The 18,014-nt window shown below is 50.4% G+C and overlaps 1 protein-coding gene across 7 annotated transcripts in view; it reads right to left on the bottom strand.

Annotated features, from left to right (window-relative positions):
- The window catches only part of ADAMTS2 (ADAM metallopeptidase with thrombospondin type 1 motif 2), a 224,063-nt gene that overhangs the window by 35,358 nt on the left and 170,691 nt on the right, over positions 1–18,014 (bottom strand). For 5 of the 7 annotated variants that reach the window (XR_010412943.1, XM_064595754.1, XM_064595752.1 and 2 more), the window contains exons 7-10: positions 11,227–11,332; positions 10,410–10,553; positions 9,894–10,026; positions 8,519–8,632 (exon numbers count right to left, since the gene is read on the bottom strand). Coding sequence is in view for 6 of the 7 variants with exons in the window: in XM_064595754.1 (XP_064451824.1) it covers positions 8,519–8,632; positions 9,894–10,026; positions 10,410–10,553; positions 11,227–11,332 (497 nt within the window). In the remaining variant the exon portion in view is untranslated. The remainder of the gene's footprint in view (positions 1–8,518; positions 8,633–9,893; positions 10,027–10,409; positions 10,554–11,226; positions 11,333–18,014) is intronic. The other 2 variants (XM_064595755.1, XM_064595753.1) reach the window with 2 other exon arrangements.

Below are 18,014 nucleotides of genomic sequence, written 5' to 3' on the forward strand. Positions count from 1 at the left end.
GGGATGGTTACAATAAAAACAGACAATAACAAGTTTGGGGGAGGATGTGGAGAAATCAGAACCCTCACGCAGTGCTAGTTGGAATGTAAAAAAGGTGCAGCTGCTTTGGGAACCAGTCTGGCAGTTTCTCAAAATGTGCAACAGAGCTACCATAAGATTTAGCAATTCCACTCCTAGGTACGTATCCAAGAAAAGTGACACATCCACCCATAACTTGCACAAGAATGCTCACAGCAGCATTTCTCATAACAGCTAAAAAGTAGGAACAGTTCAGATGCCCATCAACTGATAAATGGATAAGTAGAACACAGCGTTCCATACGATGGATGATTATGCAGCCACTCAAAGGAATGGAGTACTGACATGTGCTACAAGACGGACGAATCTTGAGAACATTATGCTAATCAAATAAAGTCAGACACAAAGGACACATATTATATGATTCCATTGATAAGAAATGTCCAGAAGAGGCAAATCTACAGAGACAGAAAGTAGATTAGTGATTGCTCAGGACTGGGGCAGGAGTTGAGGGGAGAGGATGAATCACAGAGACTGCTAATGGGGACGGCGCTTCTTTCTGGAGTGACAACAACGTTCTAAAATTTGATTGCTGCGATAGTTGCACAACTCTGTGCATATACTGAAAGCCACCGAATTGTACATTTCAAAATGGGCAGTTTTGCTTTATTTTATTTTTTAGAAGTCACTTATTTTTTTGAGAAAGCGAGAGAACAAGTGGGGGGAAGGGCAGAGGGACAAGCAGACTCCCCACTGAGTGAGGAGCCCGACGCAGGGCTCGATCCCAGGACCCTGAGGCCATGACCTGTTCTGAAGTCAGACGCTTAACTGACTGAGCCACCCAGGCGCCCCCAAATGGGCAATTTTAAATGTGGATCGCATCTTAGTAATGTTGGGTAGGTGGGGGGGACCAGGTGGCAGGTGGCGTTGGTCTGTGGGTGACAGCTTGTTAACCCTGGCTCTAGCATGTTGAGGGACATATTTTCTTTTTCAAAATTATTGATAACGTAGAGAAGTTATTGGTGGTGTCATGGGAACATTTAGAGGAGTGGATCTGGAGACACTGCTCTCCAGTTTGTTTCCTGATGTGGATTTCAGGGCATTTCAAGTTTTCTCGGTCAGAGCCTGATTTTAAACCCAACACTCAGTAACTGTTGCTGTTGACGTTGTGATTGTCAACACTGTCAACATTCTGAGCTTCGGACTACCTTTGACACCACCAACATTTAATGTCAAGTCAGAAAGAAATTTAAATGCTTCTCCCGTGTGTTCCTCAGATTCACTCCCCTTCATCAAGTGGACTGTCAAACATTTCAAGAACCTGTCTGTTATAACCATGTGCTATTATCTCTTCCGCCTAATGAATGGCTGCTTTGGGTTTGATCTGAAACTTTTCTTGTTACAATTAAATTTCTGAAGTCGGATTACTTCTCCTGATTTCTTTACTCCCTTTCCCCTTTCGTTTTCTATTAATTTTTATCTGGATTTTTAAAAATACATAAATTTGAAAATGACAAAAGAAGGTACCTTCTATCCAAATCAGAAGCCTGTCATTTCTCCCTTATTTTATTGCAGCGTTCCAGAACAACCTTTCAAAACTGCAGTGCAACTGACACATTCAAGCTTCATCAGCATCTCAGATAAACTTTCTGCATCCCATTTGCACTCAGATTTCTCTCCTGGTCTTTGAAAATTTATTTTAGCACCCCTTATATTTTGTAATACATATGTTGTGAGGCGTGGACAGCTTTTTAACAAGCAGACCATCTGGTTACACTTAGCCTTTTTAAAGAGACAGCCAAGTCGGATCTGTGTTTAAAGGAGCCCATCTGCAAGACAGACCCCAAAAGCAAACACAAACTATCGTCAGTATGGAAGCCGTCGTGACCTCAGGCCCAGCTGAAGCTCCTTTCGTCCAATGATCTGAGAAGAATGAGTCACACACACAGCACATATTCCACGGTGACCCTGAGTGAGTCGGCAAGGCGGTGGGAGGAGTGAGTGTCTCTGGACGTTATTCCTGCACCTGGACAGCTACGGTAACTTAGCTGTACATGAAAGATACTGAGACCATGTAAACAAGCCAATAGATAGACCTCAAATGCAATTTCTCCTTAGCCAAAGCCACAAAGCACCCATTGCCACTCTAAAGCCAGTGACAGAGCATACTGAAGAGAAAGGGGGAGCGCAAAGAGAAGTGATCTTTACTTTTGCAAAAGTTATGAAAACACACGACCGTGTGAACACGTGGCGAGGCCCCTCCTGGGGCCTCGTAACGGGCCCGGCAGAAGTGAGAGGCCCCGGAGCTCAGGCATCCTAAGCTTCATGGTAAATTCGCCTCTGCTCCTCTCTCAAAACCGCCTGCAGGCTCCCATGCTGCAGGATTCAGACGGGCTCTCCAGCCTGGCGTCAAAGGCCCTGCATGACCAGCTCCTACTTGCCCCTCCTGCTTCATGCTAGGCGCCTGGCCGCTGACTGCTCTCTGAACCGACCGAGCCGTCTCACCTCCCTGCCTCTGGGAATGCCTCTGCTCCGGAAGCCCATCATCACTCTACTTCCTTCCCCCACACCCAGTGCGGTGGACGCTGGAAGAGACCCCCCTCCAGGCTCTTGCTGCCAGTCCCCTCCAGGACACGCCCACAGCCCACGTGCGCTGCCCGGCCCAGAGTCGTGTTTCTTCCTGGGGACAGCCACAGCCAACTACTGGTCAAGGTCGGACACAACGTCAGAGTTGTGCTGGCCCAGAGCTTTGGGTGGGGGCCTGCCGAGCCCCATATTGTGGCCATATTGCTGTGCGATGCCTCGTTCTCCCTCCAGGTGGTGATCCTGCCAGAGCTCCCCAGGAAGACGGCTGCAGCTGCCGTCTCCATGCCCAAGTCACTGCCTGGTGTCCCTCCTGGGTCTCACCTCTCAGACGGACCCTTCCCTGCCTCCCTACCTCTGTGCACATCTCTGTTCGGGAGGATACCTCACTCCTTCCTCCCTCCCTCCCTCCCTTCCTGACACAGGCCTCTCGCCCTTCTTAACCCACCGAAGGACTCCCAGACCCGCCTTCACGCCAGTGTGAGCCCTTGTGAGGTGTGACAGAGGCTGCAACCCTCTGGATTCCCTTCTGTGCTCTGGGTCAATGGCTTCACCACCATAAGGCTGGTACACGGTTCGAGAGCCTGGGGTCAGGCCGGCCTGGCTGCAGGCCACGGGTGATGCTGGTCATGTCCTTCCAGGTCATGGTTACCCCTCTCTCACCCCAAAGTGCCCCTCACTCAACCACGGAAGGGAAGAGAAGAGCCCACAGAAATGCTGGCTGGTGGCCCCCTAGCTGATGGTGCAGGGGGTGGGGGGGGGTGCACTGGCAGACAAGGAAGAGGGCCCAGGTAAGGGGATGCTGTGGAATGAATGTCTGTGTCCTCCGCAAATTCATATGTGAAAGCCCAAAGCACCAATGTGATGGTATTAGAAGGTGGGGGCCTTTGGGAGGTGAATGGGTCATGAGGGTAAAGCCCCTTATAAGACTAGTGCCTTTCTAAGAAGACACGAGAAAGACGATTCGGCAACCCCCACCAGAACCCAACCATGCTGGCACCCTGATCTCAGACTCCAGCCTCCAGAACTGTGAGAAATACAGATCTGCTATTTAAGCCCCCAGTCTCTGGCATTTCTGTGACAACAGCCCGAGCTGACTAGGACACAGAGGGAGTGAGCGCTCCTGGCATCTCTGAAGGCTGAGACTGGGACCCAACCTCTCAGCCACTGCTGGTCGAGGGGACCAAGGACCAGGAGGATGGAGGAGGCCAGAGAGTGGTCCCCTTGTCCCTGTTGGACAGATCGGTCCCAAGTCTGGAAATGGCAGCTGGGCCCAGGACAACTCAGAACATCCCACAGGCCCACAGTGTGACCACCTCCTCCACAGCTTCAGTTCCAAATGCACAGAGACAATATTCATGCATCGTAGAAAACACGAAGCAAGGCAGAAGGAAGGGAAAATCACCCTTCATTCCACCGCTCAGAAGCCATCCTTCCAATATTTTGGTTTATTTCCTCCTGGATGACTGTGAGCATTTAACATTACCCCAAATGAACAATTGCATACTCCGATACCTCAGTGCCATTATTTAAAAAAAACATGTTTAACATTCTTAAAATGCTCTATGAACATACGTTTAAATGCCCACAAATATTTCATGCAATGGAGAGAGAGGCTTGAACGTTTAAAAGCACGAAGTCGCTTGTCCTGTGTGAATTCTGAGCCCAAGGACAAGCGGACGGGGCTGCTTCGCGGGCTAAGTACCATGGACAGTGCTGACGCACCTGGGCAGGGGCTGGGAATTCTGCTGGGTTGCTCTGAGAGCCTGCCAGGCAGGACTGCTCTCTTTCAGGGAAGTGTGTGTTTAACATTGCAGAACCACTGCCATCCTCAACTTTCCTCCACCCACCAGCATGTCCCGAGTAGGTACCACGTGCCAGGAACTTGAGCTGTGAGGGCCAATGAGCTGGACACTTAGGTGACTTGCTAGAGGGAGAAAGGATGGCTCCATGTCTTTTGTTTTCTGGATTCTGGCCCTACAGGGACTGCCCCTCCCAGGATTAGCCACTTTCTAGAGACAGTAAACAACTCCTGCACCTGCGTGATTTTTAAATGCAAACCGCCATTCCAGGGGTTACAATCCAAACACATCCTCCTGTCAGGCCTCATACTCATGGCCATCATCCCCTGCCCAAATCACCCCAGGGGCAGGTACCAGACAACTAAGGGCTCTGGCCCAGAGCCCACTGACACCATTCACGCTGGCCAATCTGAAGCCTGCTTACCCTGCCTCGCCTGTTCCTTTCTACAGAAACCACATTGGCCCCCATCCTTTGCCTCCTGGCCCACCCTGGTGCTTCCCTACATGGCTCCCTGCAGCCTTTCCTTCTGGGATCTGTGAGAAACCGGTTTCTCACTGGCAATCATCTTCTGGTCTGCTGGCCTCACTCCGCCTCAAATTTTATATTAATATGCTGTATTTTAAAACACCAGCCTTCCCCATCTCATCTGCCCTCCCTGGCCTTCCTCAGCAGGCTCCTGCTCTGCATGCTCCCCCACCTGGATTGCTCGTCTCACTTCCCCCTACCTTCTGGCCTTCAGCGGGGGTCACCGACAGGAAGCCTCTCTGACTTTCCCGACAGGCCACTCGTGTCCTCACTGCCTGTCTCAGCCGCCTCTTCCCGCTCACAGTTGATCCTCACCGAAGGTGAGGTCTGAAGGAGGCAGAGGGGGCTGACACATGCAGTGGATGTGAATGAATGAATGAACGTGGACCTGAGGTGGCCAGGCAGCCGGATGCACAGGCCCACTGCCCGCTTCTGTGCCCAAGGGCAACACACTCACCTCTCCCCTCTCAGCCAGGCCCACCTCTTGATTCCGTGGGAGAGCCACGCACCACTGGTCCTGGCTCCTCACCGCCCTGATCCCCTCTGTTTCATCTCTCTGGGGCCCGGGGCCCTGAACCCCAAGGGTGCTGCCGACATCCCCCGCCTACCCGGCCCCCATGGTGTCCAAACCCAGGGCAGACCGTGAAGGAACCGTGAAACCAAAAGCTGGAGGGTGGGTGGTTCTTTTGTATGCTCTCTCCAGGTCACCGCTGTGTGTGGAGTACAGATCCGGATTGTTCTATCTCTGGAAAGGTGGATACGTGCCACCTGAGTAAGCAGGGGCACAATCTGGCTGTGGAGGCCAAGAGGGGACGATTGCTGGGGTGAGCGCTGGATAGTGCACCGTGAGGATCCCAGGCAGCCACATTGTGTCCCGAGCCTGAGCTCTGCCACCCCCTGCCCGGGGCTGGGGCCCCACAGGGACAGCTGAACTCTTCACAGCCCTCGTCCCTGAGATGTCCTGCTATTTCTCCAACCCAGCCAACGCCCCCCTGCTCCCTTCTCACTCCCCTCTCTCCTTGCCCCTGTGGCTTTTCTTGAAGGAAAGGGAAAGATAAGGGAGGGCTGCCTCCCAAATACAAAATTGCACGCAGTAATGAGTAGCATATTGAAAGATACAAATGCACACAGGCAGAGGAGTCTGCTAGGCCCCCAGGAGGAGCCCCTGCCTCTCTCTTTGCCCCTCCACCCACAGCCTCACACACCAAGAATTCCTGATGTGGGTCCGTTTTCGTCCTGTGCTCTGGCGAACAAAGACAGGCTGAGCCCAGCCCCAGCTCTGCCCCCAACACATCCAGCACAGCTCTGTCTTTTTAACAAATAAAATATAATTGTCTTTACTGGGCTAAATGAACAAAGGATCCCACCACCAAAACAAATGAAGGGCAACGGCCAGCTCAGTGGTTTCTGTGAGGAGAAGCACTTTGGCTACATCTGTGCACCTTCCTCACCAGACCCTCCCCCCTGCCCCACAAGAGAAGGGGGGCCAACTGGCCAGAATTGCAGGCATTCCCTGGCCCACCTTCTCCCAGCGGCTGGGGTTCCTGCCAGGTAAAAGCCGCCCTGCAACCCTGGGCGGGTACGCCTGGGTGGGGCTGCTTCCTGCTCCATCCACACCTTCTCTCTGTGCAGGGTGGGATGGAAGAAAGTGAGGACGCAGGTGGGGGAGGAAGCCATGCTGAGCTAGTCTCAGCCCCCAGCTCAGTGTTTACTGAGCTCATCACAGGGCTTGTGGCAAATGCTTCAAGGCCCCCTTTCCCTCCACCGAGCTCCTGTGGGGAGGAGGGCTACATGGTCAATTCTGGCTTCACGAGGTCCCTGGCGTAGTACTAACAACATCCCACCTCCAACTTCTAACACTTCACGGAGTCGGGGGCCCAGCTCAATCACCTGCGCGCACCCTTAGAAATACCAATTCCCAGATCTTCAAACAAAAATCTGTAGGCAAATGGGCATAGCAGCACTATTCACAAATACCAAAAGGTGGAAACAATCCAAATGTCCCATGGATGAGCGGATAAACAAATTGTGGTCTAGCTCTACAGTGGAATATTATTCAGCCATAAAAAGGAACAAAACAGGGCGCCTGGGTGGCTCAGTTGGTTAGGCAACTGCCTTCGGCTCAGGTCATGATCCTGGAGTCCCTGGATCGAGTCCCGCATCGGGCTCCCTGCTCAGCAGGGAGTCTGCTTCTCCCTCTCCCGCTCCCCCCTCTTGTGCTCTCTCTCTCTCAAAAATAAAAAATAAATAAAATCTTTAAAAAAAAAATAAAGTTTAAAAAAATAAAAAATTTAAAAAAAAAAGGAACAAAACACTGATGCATGCTGCCATATGGATGAACCTTAAAAACCTTCACTGAAAGCAGCCAGACCCAAAAGGCCACATACTGTATGATCCTGCTTCCCTGGGATCCCAGAATGGGCAAATCCAGAGTCGGAAGGCAGACTAGCAGTTGCCAGGAGCTGGAGACAGGAGGGGAACGGGGAGTCACTGTTTAATGGGGTCTCCTTCTGGGGTGATGAAGAAGTTCTGCAACTACATAATAACGGCTGCAAGACACTGCAGGACATTGCACCTCCTTACTGCATGCGATAAAAAGCCGCTGAATTGTGTAACGTGGTTAAAACGGCAAATATTGGGTCATGTGAATTTTGCCATAATTTAAAAAACAAAAAACAAAAAACAAAAACAAAACAAAAACCAACGCAATCCCTGATCCTTACCTCAAACCCAAACCTGCAGGGGAGAGCCTGGAAATCTGTATTTTTAAGAAGGGGTACCAAGAACTAAAATCAGCCAGAATTTAAGGCCTACATGGAGGAACCTCAGGCGCAGATGACTTGGGGGCCTCCGTAGGCCTGATATTGGGTCACACGAGCTGGTGTGCACGTCCCACTCCCCACCCCCACACTGTGAGGTCTGCGGGGCTGCGCGGTCACCCAGGCTCAGGCTCATCTGCATAACCCAGCCCCCAGCAGGCGATTGGCCGAAGAGCGGGCACGTGATCTCATCTGAGCCTGTGAGAATCAAGCCCAGGGTTTTTGGCTAAAGGCCGCGGTGAGAAAAGCCAGTCTTTTGTCAAGTTGCTGGACAGCGGGAAGTGGGTCTGGGTGGCTGGCAGGGGCCGGGAGCAGCCACGGAGCTGCCTCAAGGGACGAGTGTGCTCTCCAGGGGGCGCACGCGGAGGCCCTAGGGATGGAGAGGCTAAGCCTGATACTGAGCCTCGGGACCCAGTGGCCAGCGGCCCCCAATGCTGGCCTTCAAGTGACCCAGTCACCCACCGTGTCCGTGGGGGGACAGAAGGCTGCTTCTCAGAGGAGCGGATTCCCGAGCCCCGGGGGGGGGGGGGGGGGCGGTGCTTGAAGCACGGAGAGACGGAGAGGAGCTTGGGGACACCAGGTTTGCTCCGGCAGAGAACTAGGGCGCCGGCAGCAGAGGGGACAGAAGCTCCGGAGGGTCAGGTGTGAAGACTTCCTAGGAAGGAGGCAGGGTCCCCCGAGGAGGCCCCCGGCCCCTCCACACAAGTGCTGCAGTGCCTGTCCCTGGAGGCCTGCGCGCATCACACTGCCCGCCCACTGCCCCCACTCACCTTGCCGGGTGCACACATGGTCCCGTCCAGGGGGGGCCCCTTCTTGGTCTTGCAAAAGTACGGGTTGTCAGGGTGGCTGCACCACAGCTGCTTGCAGGGGTCGAAGGTCCGGAACTGCAGGAGAGCGCTGCAGCTCGCCCAGCGGCCTCCCACTGCGGGGACTGTGCAGGGCCCGCCCTGTCCCCCAGGGTCCTCTCGGACAGGGCGGAGTCGGGCACAGCGTGGCTGCCCAGGACAGCCCCGCGCGATTCTGCGGCCGTGACAACCTCCGGCATGCCGTGGCTGCTTCCTGCCCCCGCAGCAACTGCCCCCCCACCCCCCAGCCTCCAGGCTCTGACCCCTGCACCTGTCATGGAGCCTGGACAGACAGCTGTCAGGAAGGCTGGGTGGGCATCCCTTTGGCCCCGGTAGGAGTGGCGGGGAGGGGCTGTCACTGCAGGGCCCCACGGGCACCTACTGTCCCCCTGCGGAGGACTCTGCCTCCTAAAGCCCTCCCCTCTGCCCTTCTCTTGCTTCAGCCTTGGCCTCTGTTTCCTGGACCCCAGTCACCTCTTCTCTGGCCTTTCTGCTGGCTGTCCTTGCTCCAGGATGTCCCTGAGGGATCCAGCTGAAACTCAGACCTGGCTTTGCCCCCCCTCTTGAAATATTTCTAGAGCTCCCCGCTGCAATGAGAATCAAGCCCACCAAGCTCGTTAGGCAGCCACGCAAGAGCTTAGACCACCTGCATCAGTCCCCGAGTCCACCACTTGCTCGCTCTGTGGCCTTAGGCATGTCACCTAAGTGCTCAGTTTCCTCCTCCGGGAATACTTTGCTTGCTTCCTTCCTGCGGCTGAGAGGAGCATCAGGTCAGACGCTAACAGACACTAATGCTCTTGCCACGCTGCCTTGGACAGGCTGGGCCCTGAGCAGCAGACACAGTCCACTCGGATAAGTGGGGTTCCCGCCGCTGGCTCTGCCCTGGCGCCAGACCCCAGAAACAACTGGTTGCTCCTCTGAATGCTATGTGCCCTCACCTCTGGGCCTTTGCACATGTGATTCCTGCCTTCTAGAATGTCCTCTCCTCTCACTTAGCCTTGACACCTCACTTCTTTCTCAGGGAAGCCCTCTGGAACGCTGCAGGCAAAACAGGGGCCTCACCAGCACCCCGCCCGCCATCCCTTGCGGTCCCCTGGCCACAGGCCTCGTCACCAGGACCACGTCTGGTCTGGCCAGGTGGGCACCGGGTGCGGAGCGGGAGGGAGCCAGCGGGTGCAGAGGGAGAGACTGCCGCTCTGGAGGCCTGCTCCGCCCCGCCCTCAGGAGCCACCCAACAGCCACCACCTCCTGAGAAGCCAGCCAGACGGGCAGGGGCACCCAGGGGTGCTTGGACACTCACCGCTGTGCACATCATGTAGCCCAGGCCGAAGTCGAAGCGGCACTGCTCGTTCATGGAGTAGTGCAGCCCCGGGAGCTGGGGCAGCGCCGGCCAGTCGTGCGCAAAGGGGTCGTCCCGCAGGCAGTCATAGGAGCTGGGGGGGACACACGGGGCGCCACATGCAGCCTTCAGCCGGCAGCCGCGGCCCCTTCCAGAGCCATGGTGGGGGGCCCGTCTGCACCTCCAGCCCTCAGCCGTGCTGCCTCAGTTTCCCTGCTGCATCTCTTTTCCTTGACTTTAAAGGTGCAGCTGCTGTGCCCACTTTCCATTCAGGGCCGAGCCCCCCGACAACTGGACCTCCCCCACCACGCGCACACTGACTCGCGCCGCTCTGCCTTCCCTCCCCTGCACCTCGGGCTGGAGGACTGAAGTCTGAGGCCTCGGGCGGGACGCAGGCACATGGGGGGGCGGTGCATCCGTCCTCCTGGAGCTGAGCCCAGGGCTGCGGGCCGTCCTGCCCACACCGGGGGTACTCACTGCAGGTAGCGGCTCAGCTCCTGCTGGCTGCAGCGGGACCAGTGGAAGCGGTGGAAGGCGGCCTGCACCAGGGGCGCCATGATGCTGCCCAGCCGCACCTCGTCGCCACAGCGGTTGCCCTGCCCGTCGTGCTCCATGCCCAGCCTGTGCGGGGCGGGGCAAGGCAGCCGCGCTGACCTGGCGGCCGGGGCGCCGCCCCAGCCTCCCCCAGCGGCTCCCCGGGGCTTTCGCTGGTCTGCCCTGAGCCAGGTCTCCCGCCAGCTCGGTTCTTAAAGCCAGGGGCGCGGGGGAGACGGTGTCCGGAGGCCGCCCCTCGACATCCTGCCCGCCAGGGGGCGCTGTTTCGGGAGCAGGCAGCGGGGGCCGGGGCAGCCTCCGCTGGAGCCTCCACATACTCAGCGGTGTGGGCTCAAATCCCCGCACCCGCCCAGCGGCCCTACGGAGTTTGCCCCAAATTCGGGGGGGGGGGGGGCCTGGGGGCTGCACACCTGGGTGGAGCTGTGGCTTCCCCGCCTCCGGCTCTCTAATTCCGGGCAGGGCTCCCTCAGAGCCCCAGCTATTGGTGTGTAAAATGGGGTAAGGAGGCCCCTGCCCAGGGGCTTGCGCCGCATAATGCCCGGGGGCCCCCCAGTACGCGCGTGGCCCCTTGATTTGTTCCCTCAGCACAATGTGGACCTTAGGCCTGCCTTGTGCAGTGCTGAGCTCAGAACTTTACTTCCCAGGTGCTTTTCACACAGGGCATGTCCCCTCCCTGCCCTCCCCAGGGCACAGAGGGCCCCGATCTTCCCCACGCGACAAGGACAGCGAGGCCACTTACACGTGGCCGGTCTCGTGGGCCACCACGAATGCTGAGGAGAAGCCATCCTCGTGGTTCAGAGTGCAGCTGCGGACGGGGTGGCACATCCCAGTGACAGGAGCATAGCCTGGGAGGAGACAAAGGGCGGCTCTAGCTCCGGGCCTGAGTCAGGGGGATGCCCTGGCCCCAGTGCCCCCCACCATCCCCAGAGCAGAGGAGCCAAACCAGCTGCCCCATGCTGACACAGCTCAGGTGACATGCACCCCAGGCAGCCGGCCTCGGCCATGCCCGTCACTGTCCACACTGCAGCCGGGGTCAGTCTCCCGGGTACAGCTAGGCCCATTTCCAAAGCACACACAGGGAGCAGTGAGGGAGGACCCCCGACGCTGCTCGAGGGCAGAGCCCAGGGACGAGAGCCAGCAGGCCACACTGCCCTGCTGTCATGCAGCCAGGACTGGCCGAGAGGACTGAGGGGTAGGCCAGCTGCAGACAACAAGGCCCTCTGAGCTCTCAGCCAGTGAACCTGTACTCTGGCTGAGGAGAGTCTGAGCCATGTTCCTCCTGAAGGGTTCCCCTCTTCCAGGGGTCTGTAGGGAAGGAGCCGGACCAGGCAAGGTGCCCCCAGAGGCGGAGGGTGGGGAGCAGCAGTGGGGAGGGGCGGCTGCGGCAGGCCACATCCCCCTGACATAGATGCCCAAGGACCCCCCTGCCCTCAGCCAGCCCAGCCCCATCCCCACTCAAGTGGCTTAGAAAGGGCCACTGAATTCACAGGTAATAGTGAGGGGACACAGTGTGTTTTGCCAACCCAGTTACATTGTGCAGCCCAAAGAAGCAGTCAGGAAAGGCAGACACACAGGGGTCAAGGGGAGGACTCAGGAATGAGCTAGAACAGCTCAAGCAGGCGGGCAAGAAGGCCTGCAGATGGTTGGCCTGTGGAACATCTGAATCCTCTGGGTGGGCTGAATCTGATCAGAGGGTGGGGTTGTTCTTCAGATGTCTCCAGCCTTAGAGGACAGCATTCCCATGGGTGAGGAGGGGGAGGTTGGAGGGGGGCATGACCCTGAGACCGCACCTACCACTGAGGAAAACCAGGGAATGGGGCCTAGCCACTTGCCCCTGGATAAGATAAAGAAGTGCGAAGTGCGTACAGAGCTGGGGGGGGTGCAGGGGGAGGTCTGCTAAGACACCACCTAGAGGCCCACCAAGCAAGGAGCCTCCGCCCTCGGAACCCTGACGTAGCCTCACTCCTCGGAGTCCCCATGGGGAGATCCCAAGGCAATTTATTCAAAGGAAAGAGTAGAGAAGAAAAGAAGAAGGGCCTGGTGACCCCGGGTGTGCTGGTGTTAGACTTGTTTGTAAAATCATCATAATCGAACCACTGTCTTTTTCCCCTTGTAATAAACAGGAAAATATGTATCTTTTTTTAAAAAGATTTAATTTATTTATTTGAGAGAGAGAGAGAATGAGAAAGAGAGAGAGAGATAGCATGAGAGGGGAGAGGGTCAGAGGGAGAAGCAGACTCCCCGCCAAGCAGGGAGCCCAATATGGGACTTGATCCCAGGACTCCAGGATCATGACCTGAGCTGAAGGCAGTCACTTAACCAACCAAGCCACCCAGGCACCCAGGCAAATCTGTATCTTAAAGTATTTTTTGCTCTGCAGATTTTAAGATGATTGTTCTGGAATCAGTGTCCCAGAGCCAAACTTGGAGATCTTCTCTTTGTTCGTTGTATGCAAAGACTGCATATGCCTATTCACACTACCTAGCGTATTACATGGGTCTTTATGATCTGAAGGTTTGCCAAAGTATCTTTATATTTTTCTTTATGGCCTTCCAGCTTATTTAATTTTGCTATTGCTCTTTTGTTTCTGGAAATCTTATTAGATAGATATTGTACCTCTTGGGTTGCGCCTCTATGTCTTCGTTCTCTTATTTTAATCTTTTTGGATGCCCTTGACTTTTTTTAAGATTTTACTTTTATTTATTTATTTATTTATTTATTTAGAGAGCATGCAGAAGCCGGGGGAGGAGCAAAAGGAGAGGGAGAGAGAGAATCTCAAGCAGACTCCACAATGAGCGCAGAGCCCGAAGCAGGGCTCGATCTCACAACCCTGAGATCATGACCCTAAGATCGTGACCTGAGCTGAAATCAAGAGTTGGACACTTAACCAACTGAGCCACCCAGGAGCCCCTGCCCTTGACTTTTTATTTCAGCTTCTGAATTTTCTATTTTACCCATTATATCTTTAGTTTTATAAAGATTCTTTGCTGTTCTCTAATTCTTCCTAGCAACCCGTGCTGGGTTTATGGGATGTATCTTCTCAAACATTCTGGGAAGTATTACTTTTTTAAAAAAGTTCTTCTCCAGTCTCTAAATTATCTCCGTCTCCTCTAGAGTCAGTTCTCTGATTCTGTTTTGCATCTTGGTCTGACTTTTTTTTTCATGGTGTAAGTTTAAAAAAAAAAAATGTCTGGCCATCCTTAGCTGTGCTTTCACAGTTCGAAACAGGGGAGTAGGTCACTTGCTATAGACGTTACGGTGGTTTCTCTCCCTATGGAACAGTTCTGCTCCCCATTAGAGCTCTCACCTGGACAAAAGTGCCAACTGTCACCTGGCTTCCTGCTATGACAGAGAGCTAGAAGCCCCTCCAAATGAAGAGACACCAACACCAACCAGGAGCCTTACTCTGAGCTCGGTGGGATCAGGAGTCCCACTCTGTGTTCCCACCTGAATCCTATTGTGGTGCCAATCTGTGTGGCAAAGGGGGCAGCTGCAGTGCCAGAGAAATGTTTTGTTAACATAAACTGATCTGGCCTCTGGTCAGGGTCACTCAGGAATTCTCCCTAGTTATGCAGATATGAGCAAGTGGGCAGCAGAGAGAAGCCAAAGGTCAAAAGAGTGGAGGAAGATGCAGGGCAGTAGGTATAAAAATTCATGGAAGGAAGTGGTGGGTGTAATGAGCATGTACATTATATAAGTATACTCATTTTTATAAAAAGGATCACTAGAATGATCAACCAGAAACTAATAAAAATGACTATCTGTAGAAAATGGGAATGGGGTAAAATGGGTCCACTCTTCTGAATATATAGTTTATATGGTTTTTTAAAGCTCTTTCTTTTGAAGTATGATATACATCCATAAAAATGCACAAGTCATAGGATACAACAAGCGAATCATCACAAAAGGATCACACCTGTGTAGCTGTCTCCCCAGTTAAGAAATGTAATTGTATCAGCACCGCAGAAGCCCCTTCTTGCTGCCTCCAGTCATGACATCCTCTCTCAAAATAGAAGGAAATATTCGCAAATTGTATATCTGATAAGGGGTTAATATTCAAAATATATAAGGAACTCAAACAACTCAATAGGAAAAACAAACAAACAACACAATTTAAAAACGGGTAGAGGACCTGAATAGACATTTTTCCAAAGAAGACATCCAGATGGCCAACAGGTACATGAAAAGATGCTCAACATCACTCACCATCAAGGAAATGCAAGTCAAAAACACAATGAGGTATCACTCCACACCTGTTAGAATGGCTAGTATCAAAAAGACTAAGAAATAACAAGTGTTGGTATGGAACTGGGACCCTTGTGCATTGTTGGTGGGAATGTAAATTGGTGCAGCCACTGTGGAAAACAGTATGGAGGTTCCTCGAAAAATTTAAAAATAGAACTATCTTTAACTGTAGAACTATGATCCAGAAATTCTACTTTGGGGTATTTATATATTTATCTGAAGGAAACACAAGCACTAACTCAAAAAGCCATCTACAGCCCCCATGTTCATTGCAGCATTATTTATGATAGCCAAGACGTGGAAACAACCTAAGTGTCCATCAGTGGATGAATGGATAAAGAAGATGTGGTGTATACACACACTGGAATATTATTCAGCCATAAAAAGGAAATTCTGCCATTCACAACAACATGGACGGAACATGAGGGCATTATGCTAATTGAAATAAGTCAGGCAGAGAACGACAAACACCTTGTGATCTCACTTATATGTGGAATCCAAAAATAAATAAATAAAGCCAAACTCATAGATACAGAGGCAGTGGGTAGGGGGTGGGCAAAATGAGGGAAGGGGGTGAAAAGGTACAAACCTCTAGTTATAAGATCTGAGGATGTCATGTACAGCATGGAAACAGTAGTTCATAATACTGTATTGTGTATTTCAAAGTTACTAGGAGAGTAGATCTTAAAAGTTCTAAGCACAAGAAAAAAACCTTGTAACAATGTGTGGTGATGGATATTAACTAGACTTGTGGTGATCATTTCACAATATATCCTATCATTATGTTGCACACCTGAAACTAATATAATGACATATGTCAATTATATCTCAATGAAAAAATTAAATTAAAAAAGGAGGCGTGTCAAGCTTCATTTTTTGCCCCAATTTGGTTATTTGCCTGATCTGACCATTTGACCATTTCAACCATTTGTTGAAAAGACCATCTTTCCCCTCCACTTCACAATAAATCAAGCGTCCATCCATGCGTGTGTTCAAGCCTGGACTCTGTGTTCTCATGATTCATTTGTCAACCCTTGCATCAAAATACACTCTTCAACTACTGTATTTCTGGGAGCACTGAATACTTTGCTCATCTTCTCCAATTGTTCTTGACTGCTCTTGGCCCACTGAATTTCTGGATGAATATTAGAAACTTGTCGATATCTCCAACTATTCTGCTGGATCTGAACTTGTTCTGGAGTGCACTTGCATTCTCTTGCAGGTCAGTTTGGAGAAAATTGATTTCTTTACAATAGCGAGTCTCCCTATCCATTAGCATGGCACACCGCTTCATTGATTTTGTCTTTTATAACTTCTGTAAGTGTGTTTTACAGTTTTGGGGTCTAGATCTTGGATACCTTTTGTTAAACTTATTCCTAGGTGTTTGCTATTTTTTATTCTTTTATTATTCTAAGTGGTACTAGTTTTCAAATTTTAATTTTTCCTGTTAGAATACAGAAATTCAATTGATTTTTATATATTGACATTATATGCAGGAAATTATTCAATAATGCTAATGCCTTATTTGTAGATTCTTTTGGGTTTTCTATGTACACAGCATATTATTTTCAAATGAGAGTCTGATTTCTTCCTTTCTGACCCTTATTTTTATTTTTTTCTTGCCTTATTTCACTGGCTGGGACCTCCGCTACAATGTTGAATTGAAGTGGTGATAGCAAGTATTCTTGACCCATTCTCAGGTCTAGAGGAAATCCTTTCAACATTTCACCAGTATATATGATGTTTGCTAGAGCTTTTTTTTTTTTTTTCTGGTAAATACCCTTTATTACATTTAGAACATTTTCTTCTATTCCTAGTTCAATAAGACATTTGATCATAAGTGGATATTAATTTTTGTCAAATACTTTTTCTTGATCAATTGAGATGATTCCACGAGCTTTTCTCCTTTGTTCTATTAATTTGGTGAATTACAATGATTGATTTTCATACGTTAAACCTTGCATTCCTAGGATAAGCCCAAATTCATTGTCTTATAGTGCTTTTTATGCATAGCACTGGATTTGATTTGCTAACATTTTATTTGGGATTTTGTATATATACTCATGGGAGAGATTGGCCTATAACTTTGTTTTTGTAATGTCCATCTCAGATTTTGGTATTAATGTTAGCAGGCCTCATAAAATCAGTTGGAAAAATGTTCCTCTCTTTCCATTCTGTGAGAGATTGTGTATGATTGATTTTATTCTTCCTTAAAAATTAGGAAAAATTCTCTGGTGAAGCGATCAAGTTCTGGAGTTTACTTTGAAGGGGAGGCTTTTAATCATAAAGTCAGTATCTTTAGTTGATATGAGACTACTCAGATCCTTTGTTTCCCCAGATTTTATGTTTTGTCAAAGAATTTATAGCCTTCATCTAAATTTATCAACATAATGATGTTCAAAATACCTTCTCATTATTTTATTACCTTTTTTAAAGTAAGATTTGTAATTATATCCCTTTTATATTCCTAATCTTAGTAAATCTGTATTTTCTTCCTTTCTTTTTTTAAACTAGCATGGCTTGGGCATTCCGGTTCTAATTTGTGTTTTTCAAAGAACCAAATTTTTATTTTACTGATTTTCTTTACAACTGTTTTCCATTTCAACAATCCTGCTCTTACATTTATAATTTCCTTCCTTTCACTTTTGTTGAGTTTAGTTAGCTGTTCTTTTTTGAATTTCTTGAGATAGAAGTTTCTATGATTGACTCTCCAGCCCTCTTGGTTGATTGGTTGATCCGGTTTAGCCATTTTGGTTGATGTGGTTGACTGGTAAACTGATACGGTTATAAATACAATTTAATCATTATATTAGCTACAGCCACAAGTTTTTATATGTAGTATTGTCGTTATCATTTTGTTTAAAAATATATTCTAATTTCTACTGTTACTTCTTTGAACCACAGATTACTGATGAGTATACTGTTTAATTTTCAAGCATTCACAGTTTTTTGAGTTATCTTTCTTTTCCAGTGTGTGGTTTCGATCTTCTGTATTTTGTTGAGATTTCCCTATGGGCCCGCCTAGTCTGCTTCCATATGGTTTCGTGTTGCACTCATCAAGAGTGTGTACTCCTCAGTTGTTTGGTGTAGTATTCTGTAATTCATTAGGTCGTTTCTTCATTCAAGTCTTCTGTATCCTTACCAATGTTCTTATCTGTTGTTCTATCGTTTACTAAGAATATGTTAAAATCTTCAATTATAATTGTAGGTCTTGTCAATTTCTCCTTTTAGAGCCGTCAGTTTTATACAGTTTGAATTTTTAACTGAAATCCTTTAACTTCT

The sequence above is a fragment of the Mirounga angustirostris genome, unplaced genomic scaffold, assembly GCF_029215605.1.
Source record: "Mirounga angustirostris isolate CCGP_5_RB_7025 unplaced genomic scaffold, mMirAng1.0.hap1 SCAF_7, whole genome shotgun sequence".
NCBI classification, from domain to species: domain Eukaryota; kingdom Metazoa; phylum Chordata; class Mammalia; order Carnivora; family Phocidae; genus Mirounga; species Mirounga angustirostris.